We start from the raw sequence: 23668 nt of genomic DNA on the forward strand, positions 1-23668 counted from the left end.
CAACCCTTCCAGGCTAGAAACAAGAGTTTTGTACATGGGAATGAGAAAATGCCAATTTTACAAAAGGGCATATGCTAATATCTACTGTTGTTTGCTCCTGAGAATATTATTATAAAATAATGATGGATGGATGGATGATATGTATGTTCAATAATGTTTAGAAATATTCAGATTACATGAATTACAGTTTTTCAGTACTATAATTGACTCTATGTAACATCAATTAAAAATCTCTCCTAGTATTTGGACCTGAGAGCACTTTATTGGCTATCAAAACTTCACCCTTTTTTAATCAACATAAATAGCATTTTTCAGGTTCATATATGGTACCAGTATATTTAACTAAAATTGGCATTTTTAGTTAATGAAAAGTGCTATAGCTAGAGGGTTTTTTTATGCAAGTCAGATTCCATTCATAAAAAATATAAAGAAGACCTGTGTGAAACTGTCATGCTCTGTGTTCCTTAACTTGTACTGTGCTTAGCTTAAGCTCTTATGGGCAAGCTGACAAACAGAGTTTGATCATGTTCTAAAGAGGCTATTTATAACTTGGATAAATAGAATGCATGTTCAAAAATCTGTTTTCAAGCACAATAGCTCCATATTCATTTCAGACAATACTGACCTTCTAGTGTATCTCAGAAAATGCGTTAAAATACTACTGCATACTTTTTCATTTACACGCTTATTTCTCACTTTTGCTCCTTTTTAGGGAATGCTGGCACTTGTTCTAAACTGCATTGATCGTTTAAATGATTACAACAGTGCAGCTCATTTAGTAGGAGTTGCAAGGGAAGTAAATGGTACAGCATGGAAAGAAATTCTAAACCATCTTTACAAATTGCTAGGTGAGTTGTCAAGCAATCTGCTGTAGAGGAAAATGAAAACTGAGTTTTATGGTTTCCTGTTTTTTCACATCAAAAGACTTTTATGTGGCATAAATTCTGTCATGTAAGCTACATTACTTATTCTAAACTGACTTTCTTCCATTATCCCCTTGAATTATACTGGAGGTGACTGAGGATATTGAATAAAATCCAGTAGGAAAATACAACACAATAGCTAAAAAGGGTAGAAAGATGTTCAGTGCAACATGCCATGGCTTCATTCTTTTTTTATAAAATTGTTTATGGTGTGCAAATAGGAAATCATTATTAATTAAAAAGAAATCATAAAAATAAAAGATCACATTGGCTTGCATGATAAAGATAGATAGAAATAAAAACATAGGATTTTAAGAGCATTGATTTTTTTTTTTAACTGTTTCGATACCTAAACCTTGTAACTTAGATTTTAAATAATAATTCACTCCCCCCCGTGGAACCTGTCCTGCACATGCGCACACAAACACACACCTGGAACATGATTTTTTCCACACTGCCAACATGGCTAGAACTATGTGTGTTCATATAAGCCACTAAAGGGAACCTCTGTTATTCATAATTGCTTCTATGGGTGGCGCTGGTTATCCTGAGTTTTAAATGCATTAAAATTTCATTATAGACAATGTTAATAGTGACCACAGCAAGATAAGTGATTTTATAAGTGAAAGCAACATGGCTAGATGAAGTTTGAAGGATGACATTTCTCAGATGGAGTTGGAAGCCTATTCTGCCTTGGTGAAATCCTGGCCCAAATTAAGTTACGAGTAACATTTGACCTCTTCACTATCCCAGACTCTCACAGAAGAGAAAAGACAGAGACAAAAAAGCAAAGGACATATCCAAAACTCTTACTCTTTGTAGCTCTTTAGAATTGGTAGGAGCACTATTGGGCCTCCCCTGGTATTCATTCTTATATTTTACCTTTAAAATCCTTGTAATCCATATCTTTTCTATTGTGGTACATAAAAATGAAGTGTTATGTCAATAAATCTATTTTATAACAAAAATCTATGGCAAATGGCTTCCGTGAGCCAATGGTTAGAGTGAGTGTTTTTTATCTTTGCTTGACCAAGTGCTAGCAAATTAGTGAAGTCTTCTATGAGGAAAAAATAAATGTTACCTAATAGCTTGACTGCTTCTGAACTTTCCGGGTAAATACAGATAACAATGAATCTTCTATGTTTCTGAACAGTAATGGCAATCCATTCTATAACTCATTTTAATACAGAGATAGAGATAAAGGCCATTGTTCAACCTTGAATTAAACCTCTTTGCAACTAAATGGGATCCTCTAACTGATAAGAAAAGTGCACAGACCCCTTAACCAGGTACTGCAGTTAATAGATGACTAAGATGGTGGATAACAGTACAAACTAATCATAGATGAGACCACAGTGGGCAGATTTCCACCGGCTGAGTCAGTGGAGAAGTAGATTAACTGCCTCTGTGATATTATATACTCTCATACTTTGGCCCCTGCTCTTTCCTATGAGTATGGGATTTGTATTGTGGGTGGAGGTGATAAACTGGCTGGATTTTGAGGAAGTATGTGCTGTGCATCATATACATTTTTTGGAGAAGATAGTAAAACTTAGGCATAGTTTCTTTTCCATGGATCATCTCCCACTGATCATATACAAATAGTATTAAAGAAAGGTTGCTTCCCTTGAATTATCAAATATTGCCAAATACAAGTGCTTAAGATAGGATACTGCAGCTGATGGATTAAGAGTGTGTTCAGATATAGAGAATACTCTGTCAAAGTATCATTATCAAGAGAGTTCTGCTTTATCTGTTTTATCCAGTTAGCTACTGAGAAGCTCTAGTAAAAAATATTTGGAGACTATTTAATTGCTGTTGGAACTGCAAGGAAGTTGTTAGATTGCACACAATTACAAATTAGCTGTTTATGGCCAGATTTTACATAGTCAGCTAAGTGGATTTAGGTGCTTAAGTTTGAACCTATTGTGCCATGTTCAAGTCCCTGATAGTTCATTAATCTATTTATTTTTGTAAGATGCTCTAATCGTACCTTTAGTCCTAGAACATAAGGCAGGAAGGAAGAGGAAAAAAAATTAAATTTTTTCTATTAATAATTTTTCAGGGAGTCATTTAGGATGGAATGGGATCACATGTAGGTGCCTAAGTCCATAGTCCACTAATGTAACTAATAAGTGGCTTGCAATCTCTGAGTCCTTCTACTAGCCTCTTTAAAAGCGTGATGTTGCATGTTACACTTAGACATACTAACTCTGTGGAAAGTTAACTGATGTTAAATTTAGAATGTGTTGTGAGTAGTCACATATTAAAGGGTTAATACTTCCTTCTTTTTTTTTTGCTTGCACACCTTGACTTGTCACTAAAGAGTTGTCAAGCAGGGACATAGCTAGGAGCCAGAATACTTGCACTAGGTGGTGGAGGATGGGAATGCTGCAACCTGAGATGCTGGAGGACTGCAAATTGGTCATTGTACCTCTGTGGAGAAGACTGAAGATACCCTAGCATGAGCTAGACAGCATGAGTTAACCTTTGCCTGAAGTGGCATAACTTTAAGACTTTCAGAAGGCACTTAGGATGAGTTAATGAGCTTTAACATGCAGATACTCACATTTGAAGTGTCCTTAGTATGGTCTAAGTATAACATGTAACTTCACCCTTAGAGGTTTTACCTGGAGGAATGTCTGATTTTTAGTTCCCGGTTGAGAGTAGACTGAAAATCAGTTATACAGCACCCCCAGCAAAACAAGAGAGACGAGGTAGGAAGAGGAAGGAATTGAAATACAATAATCAATTTTTGTATTTTCAGGATTGCATAATAATGCTAATTCTGATTGTTTTATGTTGTAAAGGTGACACTGCTCTGGTGGCATTCTTCTCACAAGCCACTATTGAGACATTTATCTGTGGTATGCTTGGGGTGGTAGGGCATGCTCAAGTCACTGCTCCTAGTAGTGCCAGGGACGTTGTGTAGATATAGCTTTAGTCTTTCCTGATGTAAAGTTTTCTGGGCTTCTGCCTGATCTGCAGACTATCCAGCATTCCATATGATTGCCTGTCTCTGGCTCTCTCATCTGAAGCCATAAAAGGAATTTCACCCTAATTAGAAAATTTCCAGTTGCCCCAGTAACTGGCTTCTCTTTAGTACCAGATGTAGTTTATAGACCCAAAAACAATCTAGAAAACTTTAAAGTCAAAGAGACAGCTAATGTATTTAGATACTTTCAGAGTTAGATGAAAGTAGAGGTGCACTGATACATCGATTTGATATCAGATCAGCACTGATATAAATAAAATTGACTGTATTGGAAATTGGCTTTTTTTTGGCCTGATGTGGCCAATAATTTGGCCAATAAATGCCCTGTGCATGTGCACCGCTGCAGCCCAGCATATAGGCAGCAAGGACCACAGCCTGAAAGTTTGGAGAGCTGTATCTGACTGGTAAGTCTGTTGTGGTGAAAGAGGAAGGGGGAGGGAAGGGGCATAGGGGAGCAGATTGAGGTCCCCATGGTGAGGGAGGGAGTGGGGCTGGAGCTGGGGGAGGGGCTTCCCAGTTGGGATGGGGCAGGGGACAGAGCTATGGCTTGAACAAGGGGCCCGGGGGGGGGGGGGCAGCCCCTGCCACTGCACACACTCCGGGACAGCACAGGGGTCATGTGCCCCTGCATCTGTGGGGGACAGGACAGGCTGCCACTGTGGGCTAGGGCCAGGGCTGCGCTGGGCTCTTACTGGCAGGGGTTGGGCCAGGCTGCAGTCGGGGCACAATGGGTGGTGACACTGGGAGGGGGGGTTGGGAAGGGCTATGGCAAAATTTGGGGTGGCTGCAGCCCTCCCATAGTCCCCCTCCCAGTGGCACTGCTTCCCACCCCAAATTCAGCCTGGCTCAGTCCCCACTGGGAAAAGCTCAGTGCAGCCCCAGCCCACAGCAACACCCTGCCCCACACGCAGATCTAGGGGCACATATCCCCCCATGCTGGGGGGAGTGGCAGGGGCCACTCTGCCCCCCCCACACAAGCTATCTTAAAAAATCCCATCCCATGCCCTGCCCCACCCGATCTGGGCAGCACTTGCCTCAGCCCCAGCCCCACTCCGGCCCTCACCGCAGGGTCCTCGATCTGCCCCTCCATGCCCCTTCCCTTCCCCCACCGCTTCCACCACAACGGACTTACCAGCCACACACTACTCTTCAAGCTACCTGACTACGTATTGAAAATTGGATTGGTATTGGCCAATTTGCCTCCTTAAAAATTGGCTATCGGTATCGACCCCAAAAATCTCTATCAGTGCACCCCAAAATGAGAGATGAGTGATTTTATGGACCAAAATTTTGTACATAGGCACTTCAATTCCACTTAAGCGCTGGTTTAAGACACCTAAATGATCTAGTCTGAAATTCTAATTCATTTTACACAGCATGCTAAACAGACATCATGGTAATAGTTTTAGTGACTACTGATTTATGCATAATTTTAATTAGGAAATAAGAGTGATAGTCTCTGGGTTGCCTTACCAGTATCCTAAGTCAATTGATTTAAACAAAATCTAAAAGGTGGTGCTAGTAATGAAATGCCTAAAACTTGTATATAATTCTGGCCAAAGTATAAATATAGAGGATTATGCTATGTTTCTGTTTAGTAACTTTATTAAAATATTTGTTTAATATTAGTGATTAACACGAATCTTAAGCTGACACTTGTGTTATGATATCTGTTTTTTTCAGCTGCCCTCATCCGTGGTAACAGAAACAACTGTACCCAGTTTTCAGGAAACCTTGATTGGCTGATAAGTAAATTGGACAGATTAGAATCTTCCTCAGGTGAGATAATTGTATAACTATAGTGTTGCCATTACATTATGCAAATCATAACAGTTTCAGTTGGAAAGTAACAAGCATAGGGAAAAGAAACAAGTTTATTGCATGAAATTCTATTAAATGAGGTTTTTAATAAAGCAAAGAACATTTCTAATATTAACAAACATTTTATTTTAAACTACCAGTTTCCTTTTCATTTTCTCTTTTGTATTTTTTGGTTTCTTGTTGGTTTGCTTGCTTGCCATCACAGTTTAAAAAATATGAAATAAATAATGTATTAGGTCTAGTACAATCCTATGATTCGTAATAGCAGACAGTTCTGCAGCTACCAACTGTATAGCAAATAGCTTAATTTTTGGTTGTGCTTTACATTAGATAATGTAAAAAATTTACAGCTTGAAATACAGCTTAAAATGACATAATAAAATTATAATAAAAAGTTGCTTAGTAATAAGAATGCCTCTCGCTGTTGAGCAGTAGTTCAATTTGCATTGTCTCTATGTTTTCAACCCAGATTTCTTATAAGAAAATAATAACCCACAGTTTACAGCTGTGTTTAACTTCTTGTTATAGTTTGATTCTTTTACCATAGAATTTAATCCAAATATAGTTTACATTACAGTTGGCCCTTATGTCCTTTCGAAAATATTTTCATCCTTTTTCAGACTGGAGGCATGTAATATATTAAGTAAGAGAAATTAGAATTTCTTTTCCATTAGAATGATTTTTTTCTTTCACAGGTTTTTAAATTAAGCTCAGTCCTTTGGATTGTTTAATTCCAAAATGATTTTTGTGAAATTCAACTAGGTATTTTGGAAGTGTTGCACTGCATCTTGACTGAAAGCCCAGAGGCCTTAAATTTGATAGCTGAGGGACATATCAAGTCTATCATCTCATTGCTGGATAAGCATGGACGCAATTACAAGGTATGCTGGAGAAAATATAAAAGATATCAATAATCTCAACAGTAACTTACCCAAGACAAACTGAAAAAGTCTCTGTGACCTCTGTGACACATTGTTCTTAAAAGAATTAAAGAACATGTGACTCTCATTGCTTTGTAAAGGAGAAAAAGAAATATGAGAGATCTATCATTGCTTTCTTGTATAGAGTAAGTCAAAGTGTATGTGAGAACTTATTTTCTATGCATAAGTCACTTATACTTTTTATGACTATAGATAAGGAATAATACATGTCTAAATATGTATTAAGCCACATATGGATGTAACCCAAGGCCTTGGGACTGTACTTCCTGTGGAAGTCTGGGTCTACCTGTGTAGAATAGCTTGGGGTTTAAGTTTACTCATGAAACAGTTTGCCTACAATCTCCACACTTCTAACAAGAAAAAGCAAAATTCTGCAAACCTGCCACTCACATGAGTAGTCCCATTGATTGGATTCTGAGATTTTTGTAATTTATGGGTCTTTTTGTAATGAAAAAGTCAAGTTTTGATTTCATTTATACTGATTTTGTCCCAGGGAACTGAGGAAAGATATTTAGGATTTATAGCAGAGTAACTGAGATAAAAATCTTATCCTAGAATAAAGAAGAATATATTAAACTTTATATTTTCAAAGAGCAAAATCTTCAATAAGAATGTTAAAATGTATATATTTAAAAATGGGCTTTTCCCAACTACATAACTAGGTTACCCTGAAAAAGTGAATATTGAAAAATTATTTATTTTTTAAATCTCTTTTTCAAAAGTATGCATTCAATTTAAAAGGACCTTACTCTTACCCAGACCCTTACTTTTAAAATACTTCAAAATTACAGCTTATTGCTCAATAAGTGTAGGAAGGTAAAGGAATAGAAGTAAAGGGGCAGTGGGGTACCACAGGGAAAAGTCCTTTATAATATCTGATTGAATTATCTACAACAGAAAATAAACAAAGCATTAATACAATTACTACATGATACTAAATTGAGAATAATGAAAATAGAAATAAATCAGGGTGGCCTAGACAGAATAAAAATAGGAGAAGAATATAATGAAATGAGTCAGGTTGTAAAAATTAAGTCTATATATATGAAGAGGAAGAAATCTGGGAAAATAGTAGTAATGAAAAGAGTTAGGATATGTCTGACATTAAATTATGGCCACAGGCTGAGCCAACCTGAAACATGTGCTCCTGCACTGTGCACACAACATTCTCCTGAACTGGAAGCACAGAAGTCAGACTAGTGGGTGCAGACAGAAGTGCAGGTTCCCGCTGTAACTGAGAAGATTTTGCAGGAAGCATTAGAACAGAAGTTCACTTTTGGTTCCAGAGGAAAGGAGAATCTAGGTGCTGGCTGAAGCTAGTTTTCCCTGGCAATGGCACCACCTCTGTCCTAGCCTGTCCCTGTTTCAGAATGGGAGTGTGGAAAGGGAGCAGAGGGAGCTCATTCTAGGGGTTCTTCAGTTGGTGTTGGAGGGTAGGGTGAGCTCCAGTTCACCCATGACACCCTCCAGTGGGGGCTAAAAACCGCAGACAGAACTCCCTCCGCTCTCTTCCCCTCATCTTCTATTTTGGAAATAGCTCAAAACTGGCAGGCAGCACAGACAGAAGTTACGGAAGACACTCTGTTTTGAAACATCTTCATCTGACCTCTCATGAGCGGTCAGATTTTGACCTGATCAGCCGTTTTTTAAACTGTCTGCAGCCATGCACTTGTGTCTGATCACAGCTATAAACTGATTTCTGTGGACAGTTCAGGCAAAAATTGTTACTTCTGCCTGTACAGAGTGTTCTGCACATAGACTTATCCTTAAAAGTATTAATCAGGTTTTCTTTGAAGTATTAATCAGAAGTAAATTAGACATGGGTGTTCAGTGGCAGCAAAAAATATCAACAGAATTACATAGGAGGGGACAGTTCTGTGCATCATACTGGTGTGACGATCTTTGGCATATTGCTTTGGATCTAAGAAACATACTACCTAAAAGCTGACAAACTGGAATAGATAAGTGGAGCCAAAATGTTTGGGAGGCTTGAATTATTGATTTACAAGGAAGATGAAGTGTCAGTATGGTACAACTTGCCTAAGCAATAACTAAGAAAAAATTAATACTCAAACAAATATCAGAAAGGAAAAAAACACAGTCTTTAGGAAATATGTACATAGGAGAATGTAAATAGATGTTGTAATAAAATTAAATAATAGGAATTTAAGCTAATTATCAGGAGTACTTCCTGCCAGAAATATCTGTTATGTTGAGCAATAGAAATGATGGAAGCCCTTGCAGTTGGAGCATCTAAATGTAGACTGTGTAATGGATGTTAAAAGTACAAAAGGGAACAATCTTGTACTAGTAGAAGAAACAGCTAGATGACAGAGTTTGTCTTTTCCATCTGTAATGTCAGTGACTGGGCATCTGTCATAGTCTGTGAAAATGAATTTGTTTTTCTAGTTACAGAATGTCTTGTTTCCTGCTAGATTAGACATTTTTGTTATAGTCAGAAATATCAAGTCAAGAACCCTATTAACCCAGCTTTATCCACAAATGAGGTTTTTAAAATGTTCTTTGTGTTTGTCTGAAATGAAATTGATATTCAGAGATGTTCTAAAAAGCAATTTTTGAGAATTATGCTCAGCAGATGCATAAACTGAATTTAAGCAGTACATGCATTGTAAATAGTGCTTGATTCTCATTTATACTTGTGCGGGCCGCCTCCCGATCCCATCCATGTCACCATGTGCGAGCCGGGAGCGATATGTGGACCCGTCTTTGCGCACGCGGGCTGTGGCTAGCAGCCCGGGCACGCGGGGTCAGAGGAGACCGTGCGGCGGCAAGGCACGCACGGGCTAGAATTAGACACAGAGGCGTAGTGGTTGATTTAAAGATTGTTTACTTATACCAAAGATGGTCGCGGTGCAGGCAGGAAAACATGCTTGAGTTACAGTTGCAGATAGAAAAGATAAGAGGCGGACTAGAGTTCCTTCCTGTGAACACTCTTCTAGCCCATCCAGTTGGAGGCTCTAAACCGCGAGCCCGTCGCACCAACCGAAGAAAGTACTCGAGACAAAGAGCTCTGAATAAACTCACACGAAGTTTGCTAGGCTCCGTGGGTCCTTGTGCGCGCAGGGAAGAGGGATACGTCGAGGATTGCGCTTGGTGACGGGGAGAGGCTAGAGGCTGATCAGACCCCTGTTGCCTGCTTTAAATGTGCTGGGTCCGATAGGCTCCGCAGCGCTTAGAGATCTTCACACAGCGTGAAGTCTCCTCCTCCTGGTGTTTGTGGAGTCCTCCCTTGCGGGGGTTCTCCTCCGAGTTCTCCAACTTGGGCGGAAACCACCCAAGCTCTTTATACGGCTAGCAAGCCAATCGCTAGCCGCCACGTGTGCATAATTTAACACAAGCCAATAATGGGGTTTGAATTAAAATGCAAATGGCGGGAACTCTTTGCACCGAGCATTTCTTAGATGCAAAAGAAATGCACCATGCAAAGAAAGCTACAAATTGGCGGGAAATTCTCCCTTGCACCGGGGTTTTCCTTTACAGCAGAAAACTCCACCGTGCAAAGAAGCTGCGATTTAGCGGGAACATAATTCAGTGGTGCCAAAGCACACACAAAAACAAAAATCACAACTCTGGGTTGTGACAATATTCAGCCCCCTTTATGCTTCTTCAGCAGTGTAAATTTTAATGATCAGAGAGAATAATTTTTCAGATCATCTCCTTTATTTTCCTTTGGTTTGAGGTTATACTCTGAATTAGAGAATTAAGCAGAATGTCAGATAACAAACACAAAGAGGAAAAGCATTCCTGATAAAGCGAGGCACTTCCCTGTTCCCTGTGCTATTCTTTTATACTACACCACGGTATTCCATTCCCTCCCCATAAAACTTTTTGCTCAACACTCTGAATGATTTCAAATAAAAATATTTTTCTCCTCAATTATCTTTCTGTTTGATGGATTTTTCTCCCCCTTCCAGAGTCTAGCTGGAACCAGAAGATGATATGCTGAAATTAGATCTCTGTGAAAATTATTTCCAATCCCTGTGGATTTTCTTTAAAATTTTGTGTTGAAAGCATGGTTTCAAAGCAGATTCATTAATGATTTTAGAATCACAGCACTTTGTTCAAAAAGGTTGTCAAGTCCTTAATGAATTTCTTAAAGAATCTTCACTATATTGCAAATTAGTAATGAGATTTGAAACCAGGTACATTGTGAGACTTGACATAGATCATTTCTGGACATTTTTGTGACATTTCTGGCAGGAAGTATTAGAAGTGAAAGTACCACAATTCTCACAAGAAAGCAAATTTCTTGTTACTTCTGATTTAGCTTTGCAGATACAAAAAATAATGTTTGTTACCTAAAAAAAGGCCCAGGGCAGATAAATTATTAAAAAAAAATAAAAAGTAATAAACCAACTCCCCAGTGCTCCAAATAATCCCCACAATTTAATCCTGCCTGCTAAAGCTTGCTCAAATAAAAAGTTCTTATAGTGTTTCCAAAAGATGTCCAGGCTTAGGCTCTGGCTGTCTTTAAATTCCAAATCTGAGGTGTGACTACCAAGACTGACCTCCCATGTATTTTTGCTGAACAGACTTGGGAAACTTGCAGGAAGTTGGTCTCAGCTGACCTTAGGAATTCCGGCATTATCTTCACATTTTTATGCCTGTTATCACAATTATAAACTACCTTCATTTCATATATACCCAAATATTTTTTAAAATCCAACTAAATATTTCCAGAGAGTATCCTCCCTATTCTTTGTATACTTTGGAGTTGAATTAAATAAGCACAGTTATTCTGCTGCAAACACTATTTGCTTGACTTCACTCTGACCTGTTTTAGGTTCTTGATGTTCTGTGTTCTCTCTGTCTCTGTAATGGAGTGGCCGTGCGTGCAAATCAAAACTTGATCTGTGACAATCTGCTCCCTCGAAGAGATTTGCTCTTGCAAACCCGTTTAGTTAATGATGTTACGAGGTACTGTGCATTTATTACTATATTGGAAAATGAACAGGTCTTTACTATTGGTTTAAGTTGAGAGGGCGTTCTTTTTCATTTTTTATTCTGAGAATTTTTCAGTGTTTCTTAGTCACAGAAAGACAAAGGCCAGAGGAACCTTTAGATGCTGTTTATTTTAAAGCATGATGTTAAAAATAACATAGGGCCCTGGCAGATGTTACACACAGGATACAATTAACCTATTAATTTCTTCATAAATAGTAACCTTCTACACTGTCAGGGAAGTACTTGTGCAACAACATAAGAAACCAGCCACAAAAATGTTCTACAAAATATTTTTTGTGGAACATTTTTGTGGCTGGTTTCAATTGTGCCTTTAATTTGGGTGCGTAGTTGGGTAATCCTGCATTCAGCCTGATGCCATATGTATGATAGTGTTTTGGTTGTGTATGGCAGGAGACGTGATTCTTGGGACCTGAAATCAGATCCCATTGTGCAAATGTTTTAATGTATGCCAGAGCCTATAGAAAATTATTTGCAAACTGTCTTTGAATAGAAACTGAAAAATTCACAGGTAAAAAGAATGAAAAGTCATTTGTTTTGCTATAAATACATGGAACACTAGGTCGGGGGTGGCAGTGGGGGTTCTTCTTTTCTTTTTTTGTTTGTTTGTTTTGAGCATGTCAGTGAACTTTTCAAACAAACAGATCCCTTGAAAAGAAAGGACAGAAGGAAATTTAAATGAAATGGAAGTGTGTTATAAGATAGTAAAAAATATTGGTTTTATAGAAAGTTAACAAATGCTAATTTTATTTCTTCATGTACTAATTGTGTTCTGTTTTTAAAGTAATACAGATAATTAGATATAACTATAGCCTGCCAAAATATGTGCCTCTCTTTTTGCCATGGTTGCTATTCAACACAGTGTCTTAATGAAGGAGAGTTTACTTATGATATCTGGCCTAACATTTTTAAATTGTGGATTCTGCACTTTGCAGGTGCCTCTCTTCATTTGGTGCTTCTGTGTAGCAGTGTTCAAAGAAATTCAATTATTATAATCTGTGGTGTGACTATCAATTTGTTTTCTGATGGCGAACATTAATTTTATATGGAAAAGTATGACTGACGACATAATCAGGCCCTATAGATGACACTACTGGATCAGACTAAGAACACATAGAATATAAGTGTACTATTGAAGTATTTGCATTTAATCAAGGCTATGATTCCCTTGTGGATCAATCCTTCAGATTTCTATACCAGCCAAACAGATACAATTTGTTTTGTTTTTCATTAAATTTAATGTATACAATAAATGGCACATTGAACTGATTCAGAATTTGGCACTTTTTAATTTGTTTCTGAAGCCAAAGAAAACATAAAGAATATTTTAGCAGAGGTTTACAGATGCGGGGGGTGGGGTGGTCTCCACACCTAAACTGAGGGGTTATATAATCAAGTGTAATAGCATAAATTGGTATGGCAGCAACCCATTATTACATTTATATTTTGTATTATCTGGTGTATCTTTTCTATTTTAGTATAAGGCCAAACATATTTTTGGGGGTTGCTGAGGGCTCTGCACAATACAAGAAGTGGTACTTTGAACTAATAATCGATCAGGTAGATCCATTTTTGACGGCGGAACCTACTCATCTACGAGTTGGCTGGGCCTCTACATCAGGTTATGCTCCTTATCCTGGAGGTGGTGAAGGATGGGGAGGCAATGGTGTTGGTGATGACCTCTTCTCTTATGGTTTTGATGGCCTTCATTTGTGGTCTGGTAAGTATTTTGTTGCTATTGTTTTTAACAGTAGCTTTCTAAAAATAAATATTTAGAAATAATAGATTCCTAAAATTAATCTCCATGTCATGTGCAGTAAACACTATTTTATAATGAGACAAATTTGAATCCCTTACATGGGTGGAATTATTCTTGATTTTTTTCTAGTATAAATGAAATCAGGCTTCTAAATACTTGCTTTTATTAATGTGTCCTTCTCTAATCTACTGTTTGGCAAATTATTTGTCTTTTTCTATACTGGGAGATGTACCTCACTGATTCCATGCAAAAAACCTCCCACTAAGTTCAGTAAAAATTCTGTTTGCAGTTCTAAGAACTCTAAGCCCTGTGCCAAATGTATAACATATTGATGCTGTATTTCAAACAAAAAACACAAACTTATTATACTAAGAGTCATCTGGTTACCTTTCTTACTTTGTGATACAGTATTTTTATATTTTGTGTGCGCAACTGAAGTGAAATTGTGTTTTTTGTTGTCCTTATATCTACTTCTAGTTTAAGTATGTAAAATATTATCAATCTTTTCATAAAAGGAAAGTTTGAAAATAGGAATATAAGAATTGCTGTGATATATTAGTGTTTACTGGTGTTATTCCTAATACATCATTATTTTTCCTCAGTAGCAATCTCAGTATGTAAAATGCGTATGTTGGCTATGGCCCATGAACAAACATGATCCAGCAGGAAACTAATTATTATCTAGGAAAATATGTTTTTGTTAAAATTCCTATTACGAGAGGTATAGTATGAGTAGTAGTTTAAATTACTTCCATTTGGTGCCACAGTAATTTTTTCTCTAATGTAATAAGAGATTTTGTGAAATGTGAAGGTTATACTGACAGAGTTAATATCAGTGACTAAGCATGTCTGGTCTAGGATGTCTGGGGAATTATCTCGTGCATCTCAACCTTCACTGATAAATGTCTGGGGGCTGATCCAGATGGTGTTCATTGGTGCAGTTGAATCCCGCTTTGGGGCCCCCCTTATGGAATTTGGCAACTTCCCCCCTGCCCCCCCTTATGGCCACTTCAGAAGAAGGTATAGTTAGCGCCTTTTTCAGTTAGTTGTCCCTCTTCAGCAGAATTTGGCAACCCCCCCCCCATATGGCCACTCCAGAAGAGAGTATCACCGTCGCCTTTTTCAGTTGGTTGTCCCTCTTCAGCTAGGCAAGCTTCACTCAGGGCCACTGTCTGAATGATGAATCTGGCCAGTTGTCTATCAACTAGAGCTGTTCTTCTCTCTCATCTATCTGCTGTTGTACAATCCATTCACGTGCACACATTCTAAGCACCAATGGTGAGTGGTGTCACATTTGTCTTTTTTGTCTTTTTGTGTGGTTTTCAACCACTATACTAGGATCCTCATCAGCCACAGTATGCTGACCAGGATTAAGGTGAGCAGTGTGATCTCAAATAGGGCTGCTCAGTCACCCAGGGGGCTGCCAAATTCCACTGCTGCTTCAGTCTAGTGAAATGTGAGTCTATGCTCTGAGCCACCTCTGTGCAGGTCTGCAGCTATGGCTCCCAGTGTATCCACACCTGATGCTTTGCTGCTCACCCATTGCCACAGTGATGTCATGACTTGCACGTGAGTTGGATTTAAGTGAGGGAAGGTTGTGCAGAGTCACCATCACTCTTTCGTCTAGGCCTGTCCAATCCAGTAGCATGACAGGGTTGAGACATCTGAAGACAAGTCTGGATGCAGTGGATGGCCATCAGGTCCTGCAGCACTTGAGCTGATGCCCTACACTGTCCACACAGCTCTTGCCATCTGCCTTCACAATCAGGGAGATGAGTATATCTTCTCAGCCTCCTGATCCACCAGAGAAGACTTTTCAGAGGGAGCCAGGTGTAGCTATCCATTCTGGTCAACAGTCTAGCCTTGCCCTTTTATTTCCGAGTCAGCTTCCCTAGCCTTTCCCTGCCAAAGGGTAACCCACAAGGCAGTGTGGACTGGAGTTTTATGGTACACAAGACTTGCTCTTCCCTGGGATTTGGCCCTGGTGACACTTTCTAAGTGCTCTTCTGCCACAAGCAGTCCCACCACAATGACCCCAAGCCCCAGTTGGGTGCAGTTTTCAGTCATACCTGGGACCCTTCCAAAAGATAAATATAACAAGGCATAACAGGTGAGGGGAAGAGGAGATTCCCCAAATCTCCTAATCTCCCTGGGTAGGTACATAAATTGTAGCAAATCCCAGAAAGTGTGGTCTAAGAAAAAAATCAGGTAGACCAACAATATGATGGAGGAGAGCCCTCCCACCTTTTAGCTAAGTGGTTCCTTCACTTGAGCAGGATATGGGAAATCCAGGTTCTAGGTCCCTCTAACCTTAAGAAGGCTTGAACCCACATTTCCTTAGTCCTATCCTGACCACCAGGCAATGAACTAGGGGGAGCCACAAGCCCCCTTGAAGCTAGCCTGCTCAGCTGCCAACAGGAATAGCCAGAAGGAGTGCAAGTTAGAGGGAGTCTGTCTCTGATTTTAGGAGATGGGCATTGCTTTAGAAGTGAAAGGTTCCTAGGTTGTGGTCTCAGTTCCTGCTTCTGGATTTTGCATTTAGTTGTCATTGGATAAAATGCATAGATAGCAATGGAGGCAAGGGTCAGAACTAGGATCCCTCCTTTCCCAGGTGTGCCCATCTCTCTGAGCCACAGAGACATTACTTTTCACCAGGGTTGATGCTATTGCTATTTATCTTTTTAACAAGTACAGTGATTAGAGCAATTACTCAGGAATGCAGTAATTGCCTGATGGTATTAGATAAGTGGTCCTTATACAAATCCTTCAGAGGAAGCTTCAAATAAATTTATAGTGGACAGTAAACAAATAGCAGACTTCCAGAGGAAGATTTTTTTTAGTTCATGCTTGAGAGCTGTTAACCTGAAGATTAAGGGTTTATGTCCCCCTTTTTTGTTTACTTCTTTACTTGTTCTCAGCATCCCTATGAATACCATCAAGTTAATTATGATGCATCACATACTCTGATACTTTGTGAATAACTATAAGACATAAGTACTTGGGTGGGTTAGTGTTGACTTTATCAAGGCAAAGGTCATCGTTTACTGTACCTGAGTACTCTTGCATCAGCCCATAGTAGGAGAAATCATTGCTTCAAATGATCCTATTCTTTCTTGCTAACAGCTTCAGAGGTCTCAAGTGATTTGCTCAGTTCATGCACTGTTCTGCCACTTATCAGTTTGAAGAATATAGCTAGCTGTCTGTTCCTTTAAAAAAAACAGTCACAAAGCAGATGAAGGCAAGGTCATGCTTTTTGTGACTGAAGGAAAATTAAATTATTTAAAGTTTCATATTAGTGCGTGTCGTAATTTTTGAAGCATTATAGTTGTTCTTTTGTCATTATTTCCTTATATGCAGGAAATTGTTTAAAGTCTTTTTATCTCTAACTGCTTTCTTTTTAGGTCGAGTATCCAGAGCGGTAGCATCTGTCAATCAGCATTTGTTGGCATCTGACGATGTAGTTAGCTGCTGCTTAGATTTAGGGGTTCCCAGCATTTCATTCCGCATTAATGGACAACCTGTACAGGGAATGTTTGAGAACTTCGGTACTGATGGATTGTTCTTCCCTGTGGTGAGCTTCTCAGCAGGCGTCAAGTAAGTGATTGCTGTCTTTGTGTTTATAGTTTGCTCTTTTGTCCATGTTGTTAGGCTGAATGTTGCTGGAAATTGTGCATCATTTCTTTTATTTCATTGTAGAGGTACTGTAGAACTGAGAGACAGAAAGGTTAAAAAAAAAGTTGTTCATTTATTTAGGAACTGGTTAGCTCAGATTTATTTTGTAGAAATTTTGACTTCTTGGTCATTGATTTGACTCTATCCCAGGTTGGCAATAAATGAAAATATTATTATTTGATGAGTGTTCAGGACATTAGTTTTCTCTTCCTCTGGACCAGGGCCCACTTCAGCACCACGTTTGGCAATAATTAAAACTTTGGTTGACAATCTTGGAAAAATATCAAAGTATAAATGATTCATCAACAATGAGGTTGAGCTCTTATAGCAGAGATGTTGAAGAAGATTAGTGAAATAACCTTGGAAAATATATATCATATTGCCCATCCTGTACTGTGATAGATAAAATGAAGCCTTCTAGCTTCAGAATAGACAAACAGCTTCCCCACTTTACCAGAGGAACAATCAGTTAAAATTTTTTATTGTGATTCTGTTTTGACAAGTCACCATACAAAGAGTAACTTCCTTTTTAAGAGACTTGCTCAAATTGTTGTCTGTTTACTTCAGTGACTGAAATATTTGTTTTTATTATGTGAGCACTGTTTTGTGGTCCATGGGGCATATAGAAGGACTGAGAATTTGGGGGCAGGGCCTGCTGATGAAATCTGGGGCATGGAGTCCCATTAGAGTTGGCTATTGGTGGCCAGGCATGAGCAATGTCTGTGTTCACCCCTTTGGCTGCCACTCCTGCTTGCCCTGCTGTCACCCACCTCACTGCTACTCACCCTGCCATCATCACCACTCACCCAGCTGTCACTGGCATGTACAGATCTGGCCTGTGAGGAGCCTTACAGTCCAGATCCAGACTATAGGAAGCTCCGCAGTCTGAATATGACCCAGGGGTGGAGTGAGTTTGACACTCCTGGGATATATCTTCCCAAGCCCATTAAAGATTAAAGAAGCGTTGCTGACCTACTTTGCCTGAAGACTCTTTATTGTTCATGCTCATTTACAAGCAGGAAAATCTAGTTTTCATAGTCCAGGATGATTTTGCAGATTTGGAGGGAGGGAGGGAGAAGGGAAGTGCATATAGTTTTGTTTTTCTTGTGTTTGTTTTTTTCCCATATAAGAACACTTGATAGGGTTTATAGATTCATAGGTTGTAAGGCTGGAAGGGACCTTGGAAAATCATTGGGTCCAGCCCCCTGCACCAAGCAGGAAATATAACTGGGGGTCAGGTGATCCCAGCAAGGTGACTGTCTAGTCTCCTCTTGAAGATTTCCAGGGTAGGTGATTGCACCACCTCTGGAGGGAGCTTATTCCACAGTATATTATAATAATAATAATATAATCAGTCTTCCAGGAGTTTGTGGCCATTACTCCTAGTTTTCCCCTCAGGTGCCCTGGTGAACAGTTGCTCACCAAGCCCTTGATGTACTCCCCTGGTATGATGTGTGAAAATGCTAGACTGAGTTAAGATAGGAAAGAGTTAATGGCCTAGCATGCAATATCTAATAGATAAAGCCTAGAAAGAATAAACAAGAAGGAAACCAGTGATAGAGAGATAAAAATAAAGCTCAGAGTGTATTGCTAACTTTTTAAGGAAGATTTCTTTTTAAGTCTGGAAGGACTTGAGTGCCAGAGCATGAATGCTACTAGCCCAGGACAGGCAAGAAACGCAGGGGGTTTTCAAGAAGCTCAAGCTACAAATGTTTTATCACCTTGCAATTAGGAAAAGTTGCCAAATTTCTTCAAGGTCAGGGAATTCTGAGAAACTCCCAGGGCTGCCTGGAAAGAATAATCAGGAAGACATGGGAAGGGACCAGGGTAGGTTTTATTAGCAGTGACTAACCATTCAACTGACAGATCAGATAATGTCAATTGACTCATCAATTGATTGCCTATTATTTGACCAGAGTAAAAAATTATCATATATTCCATGAAGCTAAGAACACCCTTGTATAGCTGGCAGCCTACCACGTTATCTGTTAGCAAGGCCAGGAGTGAGGGCTCCTTACCCCTCAGTCCTTCAGAGTCAGGACACACACATACATAAACACACTACACTTAGGATAGGCATCCCCTACTCTACTTCTCTCTCCTGAGCTTTTCCAGCCTCCTTTTCCTTCCAACACCACCCATAAAGCCACATGGTAACTGCAGGCCTACATGTTGTGGTGTGACAGTGGAACAAACCCACCAGGAGTTGCATCCCACACAGTGGTTGCATCCACATGTGCACATTAATGTGTAGCAATAAATTCTGGTGCATATCATGCCACAGATTATTGCTCACGGGTGCCACATTTACACATGCACCCAGGATCGCAGCATGTTGAATCAGGTCAGAGCAGTCCTGGCTAGCTGAGGCCTGGGTGGGAGGGGAGTCAGCCTGCCAGTCTGGGGCTGTTCTGACTCAGCTCAATGTGCTGCAGAGGGGCTGGCTGGGGTACAAGGATGCTTCAGTGCAGGACTAGCTGGCAATCATATGCCACACTGAAGCCCCTTTGTGCCCCAGCCAGCCCGGATGCCACACTGAAGCACCTTTGTGCCCCAGCCAGCTGGGTTGGAATCTACATGTGTTGCTGTGCATGAAAAAGCTCCCCAGCAGGGTAGTATTTGTATTTAATAGTACTACCCTGCTGGAGAGTTTATTAATTTCCTGCAACATAAGAGGGCCACATGTGTAGATACCCAGGCATTTACTGTGGAGCTTATTAGGCAACTCTGCAGTAAATATCTCATGTGGACGCACCCAGCATCTAGAAGGAGGCCACTAAGTGCACAGTAAGATTCCTTGGGACAACAATGAGAAAACAGACACAGGAGTGAAGATTATAAGTTGGTAACAAGAGTCCTCAGGGAGGACTCCAAGGACAAAGCATTGGCCAATGTTCATTACTTCCCAAATGCATCTTAAGAGCTGTTGGATGCTGCCCAGTGAAACTCTACATGAAGATGCATATGGATAGAAATGAAGACAGTCCTACAGGTGCTGAGGTCCCCTTCAGCCAGCATCGCCTTCCTAGTCTGGTAAATGGACAGCTTGGCAAACCAAAGAACAGATTGAGCAGAAGGTTCTGGGATCTCTTGGGACTACAAATGAGCTGTTCTGTGCTGAGGGAGGAATCAAAACCATCAACATGGGCAAGGTTCTCCCACTGGCCATCAACTGTAAGTGCACGAATTTCCAAATAGGAACAGTAACAACCAGTAGAGGGAACTGGCTGCATGAATGTGCACACAAGGGGCACAGACAGAAGTGCAGCTCCCCGCTGTAACTGAGAACAGATTGCAGGAGGTGTTTTCAATTACAATGATCCCACAAACCAAGCAGAAGCTCACTCTTGGTTCCAAGGGGAGGGGAATCTAGCTGCTGGCTGCCAGCTTGCAGCCGGTTTCCCTAGCAATGGCCCCTCCTTTTCCCCAACCTGTCCCTGTTTTCAGAATGGAAGGGGGGAAAGGGAGAAGAGGAAACTCATTCTAGGGATTCCTCTGCCAGCACTAGAGGTTGGGGTGGGTGAATTGGAGCATTCCCCAACCTTGGAGTGGAGGTTGAAAAAATCTAGACTAAACTCCCTTTCCCCCCTCCCATTCTGAAAACAGTGACAGGCTGGCAGGCAGCACAGATGGAAGTTACAGAAGACGCTATGTTTTCAAACATCTTCATCTCACCCCTCATGCAATAAGGGTTCAGATTTTCACCCAATCTGCCATTTTTTAAGCTGCCTGCAGCCGTGCACTTGTGTTTGGTCATGGCTATAAACTGTTTTCTGTGGGCAGATCAGTCAAAAATCATCATTTTCTGTCTGCGCCCAAGCAGTTATCACAGTGACATAGGTCAGAAGTGTCCAGAAGTCAGGGCTGCCCTGCATCCATAGCAATTGTTGCAAGTAGGAGGAGCCACCTACTCCCTCCTGATGATCTAGCAGTGTACTCTGTAAAGCTCCTGGGAAGTACTCAACTCTGGAGTCTTGGAGTAGCTGTTAGAAACAGAACTAAAGACTACTGGTTGAATTAAATGCAGGCAATATTGTAAGATTATGGAGAGTTGGAGAAAGCCAAAATCACGTGTATAGATTTTTTTAGTAAAAAGGTGCATGGAAAAGCTGTTACAGCTCAGTGAAAGTTCTGTTCTTCTTCTGCCCTTTTGTGTTATGTGGGGCGTGTGAAACGGGCCCTTTTTTATTTGAATTTGGATCCGGCCTGAATTGGGGACAGTGATTCGATTCATTGATTCGGATCGCTGTCCCCAATTTGATTCAGCCAAATCCAAATCTGACGATTTAATGCTGATTCGGCAAATCAGCAATACAGGCACAGCTTTAAAAGTTTTTTTTATATACCTTGAGGTAGCAGCATGGCTCATGATCATTGTGGTGCTGGGGCGATGTAGCGTCCCACAGGAGTGTGGGGGGCTCTTCAGCCTGCTTGGCAGTGAACCTGGAAGCAGACCAGAAGTACTTCCGGTCCACTTCTGGATCTGCTGGGGAATGCGCTGAGGGGCCTCCCTGCGCCCCACCCCAGCCCAGCAATTGGCCACAGGGGGACCCTGAACCCAGAAAGCACCAGTCCCTGACCTGGGAGAGTGGGGGGGGGGAAGCCCCTGCATGTTCCCTGGTGGACCTGGAAGTGCTTCTGATCCACTTCTGGGTCTGCTGCCAAGCGCACTGTGGAGCCTCCTGTGCCTTTGTGGGATGCTGCATCTGCCCCAGCACCACAGCGTTCAGAGCCCCTGCTACCTAGAAGTATGTAGAAAAAACATTTAAAGCTGTATCTATATCCAAATCACCGAATCTGTCCAAATCGATTTGGAGAGATTAAAGGGTCCTCTGATTCGATTCAGATTTGGAGACTCAGCTACCGAATCAGGCCAAATCTCCGCTGAATCGAATCAGGGACCAAAGCTTCACACAGCCTGATTATGCATGTGCTGCCTGTGTGATGCAGCTTTTCATTTCTGATGCTGAAGTTCTTACCATTTTCTTATGACATGTATTAAAACTAAAAAGCATTGTCAAGTTTAAAAAAAAAAATACAAGTACCAGCATTCATATTTCAACATCCATTAGTACGGCACTCAGTTGTATCCACACTGAGTAAGCCTTGTTTTGCTCAAAGGACATCCCCTATTAAATCTTTCAAAAATCTTCAGATATGCAAGGAAGTACTTTAAGTCAGCTGCTGTTGAAGAAGAAGTGGCCAGGTATTGCTCCCAAATATCCTCACTAACATTCTTGATGAAGATGTCTTTTGGATGAGAAACTCAAAATTCATTTTTCTACTTGAGCCTGTTGCTCAGTTCATTCAGAATATGGAAAATGATAGTTCTACATTGTCTGATACTGAGCACATCTATGTAAGATGCTACATCATTGTAGTGATGAGCTACTTCGACACAGGGTTGGACCTGTGGGTTGGAAATGACTTGTGCGCCACCGGGACTGTGTGGTAATGGGTTACTGCGCAGACATTTAGTACTTGCAGAAGCAAGTACTAAATGACTGCACAGTAACAACTGTGCAGTTGGGGGCATGTATAGAGGTACCCACTGAGAATGAGTTCCTGATCATTAAGAAACATATTTTCAAGAATGCTGAATAAAGTTCACTTACAAAAACTGAAAAGAAAAAATTATAGACAAAATTTAGCATGGGAAAATCAAGTAATAACTCTCAAACATAACTGCTTTCTACCTTCTTGATCCATGTTTCCAGGACCATGAGTTTTTTGCTGGTGAATTTGATTCATCTTGTAGCCTTATCTCTACAAACTTTAAAAGATATAGACATACAATTCTGGCAGAAGTAGCTAAGCAGGAAGCAGCCAATTCAGTCATAAGACAATGTGGAGTGCAGTTGAATCAAAACAACCTGTTCCTTCGTCATGGTGGAAAGAATATGTCTAACCTGCAGTCCAGTTACAGTGGCAGAAACTTTTAACACTTCCATACACTACTGCATGTGCAGAATGGAATTAGTCAGTTTAGGGAATCATCCATTCAAAAACCAGAAATATATTAAAAGACTTCCACTTCTGAGAAGTTGGTATTCATATATCACAAATTAAGTTTAGAAAAGAAAAAATAGAAAATTAAGAGCGACTCAATATTGAGATGAAGAGGAAGAAGGAGATACTGATGGTGATGATGATGTACATGGACCTTTCTGCCCATCTTTCCCTCAACCCTGATGCCTTCTTTCATGCTCTCTCCAGACTGTTTCTAGGCTAGACCAGTCTCCTTGCCCAGCCAGGCCCAATATCCCCTCATACCCTCGCTCCCAGTCTGTTTTCTATCCTAAACCCTTATTTCCCAACTTCCCTTCTATGCTCCCACTCTTCCCTCTCTAGCTCTTATTTCTTCTCTGTTTCAGTCAAGTTGATTACTTCTTTTCCTCCTCAAGGCTATCTGGGTACCTGCAGAGAGTGGTGAAGGCACAGGAACATAAAATCTCCTTGTTTTCAGTTGTGCTGTTCAATATCAACAGCAGAAAGAATAAGTTATTAGGAAAATCTTGCTCATCCTTTGCAGGTCCAGGATGGAGCATAGTCAGTTTAGAAAGCATGTTAATTG

The 23668-nt window shown here is 40.3% G+C and overlaps 1 protein-coding gene across 3 annotated transcripts in view; it reads left to right on the forward strand.

Moving 5' to 3' along the window:
* The window catches only part of RYR3 (ryanodine receptor 3), a 585375-nt gene that overhangs the window by 223521 nt on the left and 338186 nt on the right, over positions 1 to 23668 (forward strand). For all 3 annotated transcript variants that reach the window (XR_003092800.1, XM_025197735.1, XM_025197736.1), the window contains 6 exons: positions 713 to 848; positions 5602 to 5697; positions 6502 to 6620; positions 11485 to 11618; positions 13142 to 13383; positions 16824 to 17016. Coding sequence is in view for 2 of the 3 variants with exons in the window: in XM_025197735.1 (XP_025053520.1) it covers positions 713 to 848; positions 5602 to 5697; positions 6502 to 6620; positions 11485 to 11618; positions 13142 to 13383; positions 16824 to 17016 (920 nt within the window). In the remaining variant the exon portion in view is untranslated. The remainder of the gene's footprint in view (positions 1 to 712; positions 849 to 5601; positions 5698 to 6501; positions 6621 to 11484; positions 11619 to 13141; positions 13384 to 16823; positions 17017 to 23668) is intronic.

The sequence above is a fragment of the Alligator sinensis genome, unplaced genomic scaffold (assembly GCF_000455745.1).
Source record: "Alligator sinensis unplaced genomic scaffold, ASM45574v1 scaffold262_1, whole genome shotgun sequence".
Taxonomy (NCBI): domain Eukaryota; kingdom Metazoa; phylum Chordata; order Crocodylia; family Alligatoridae; genus Alligator; species Alligator sinensis.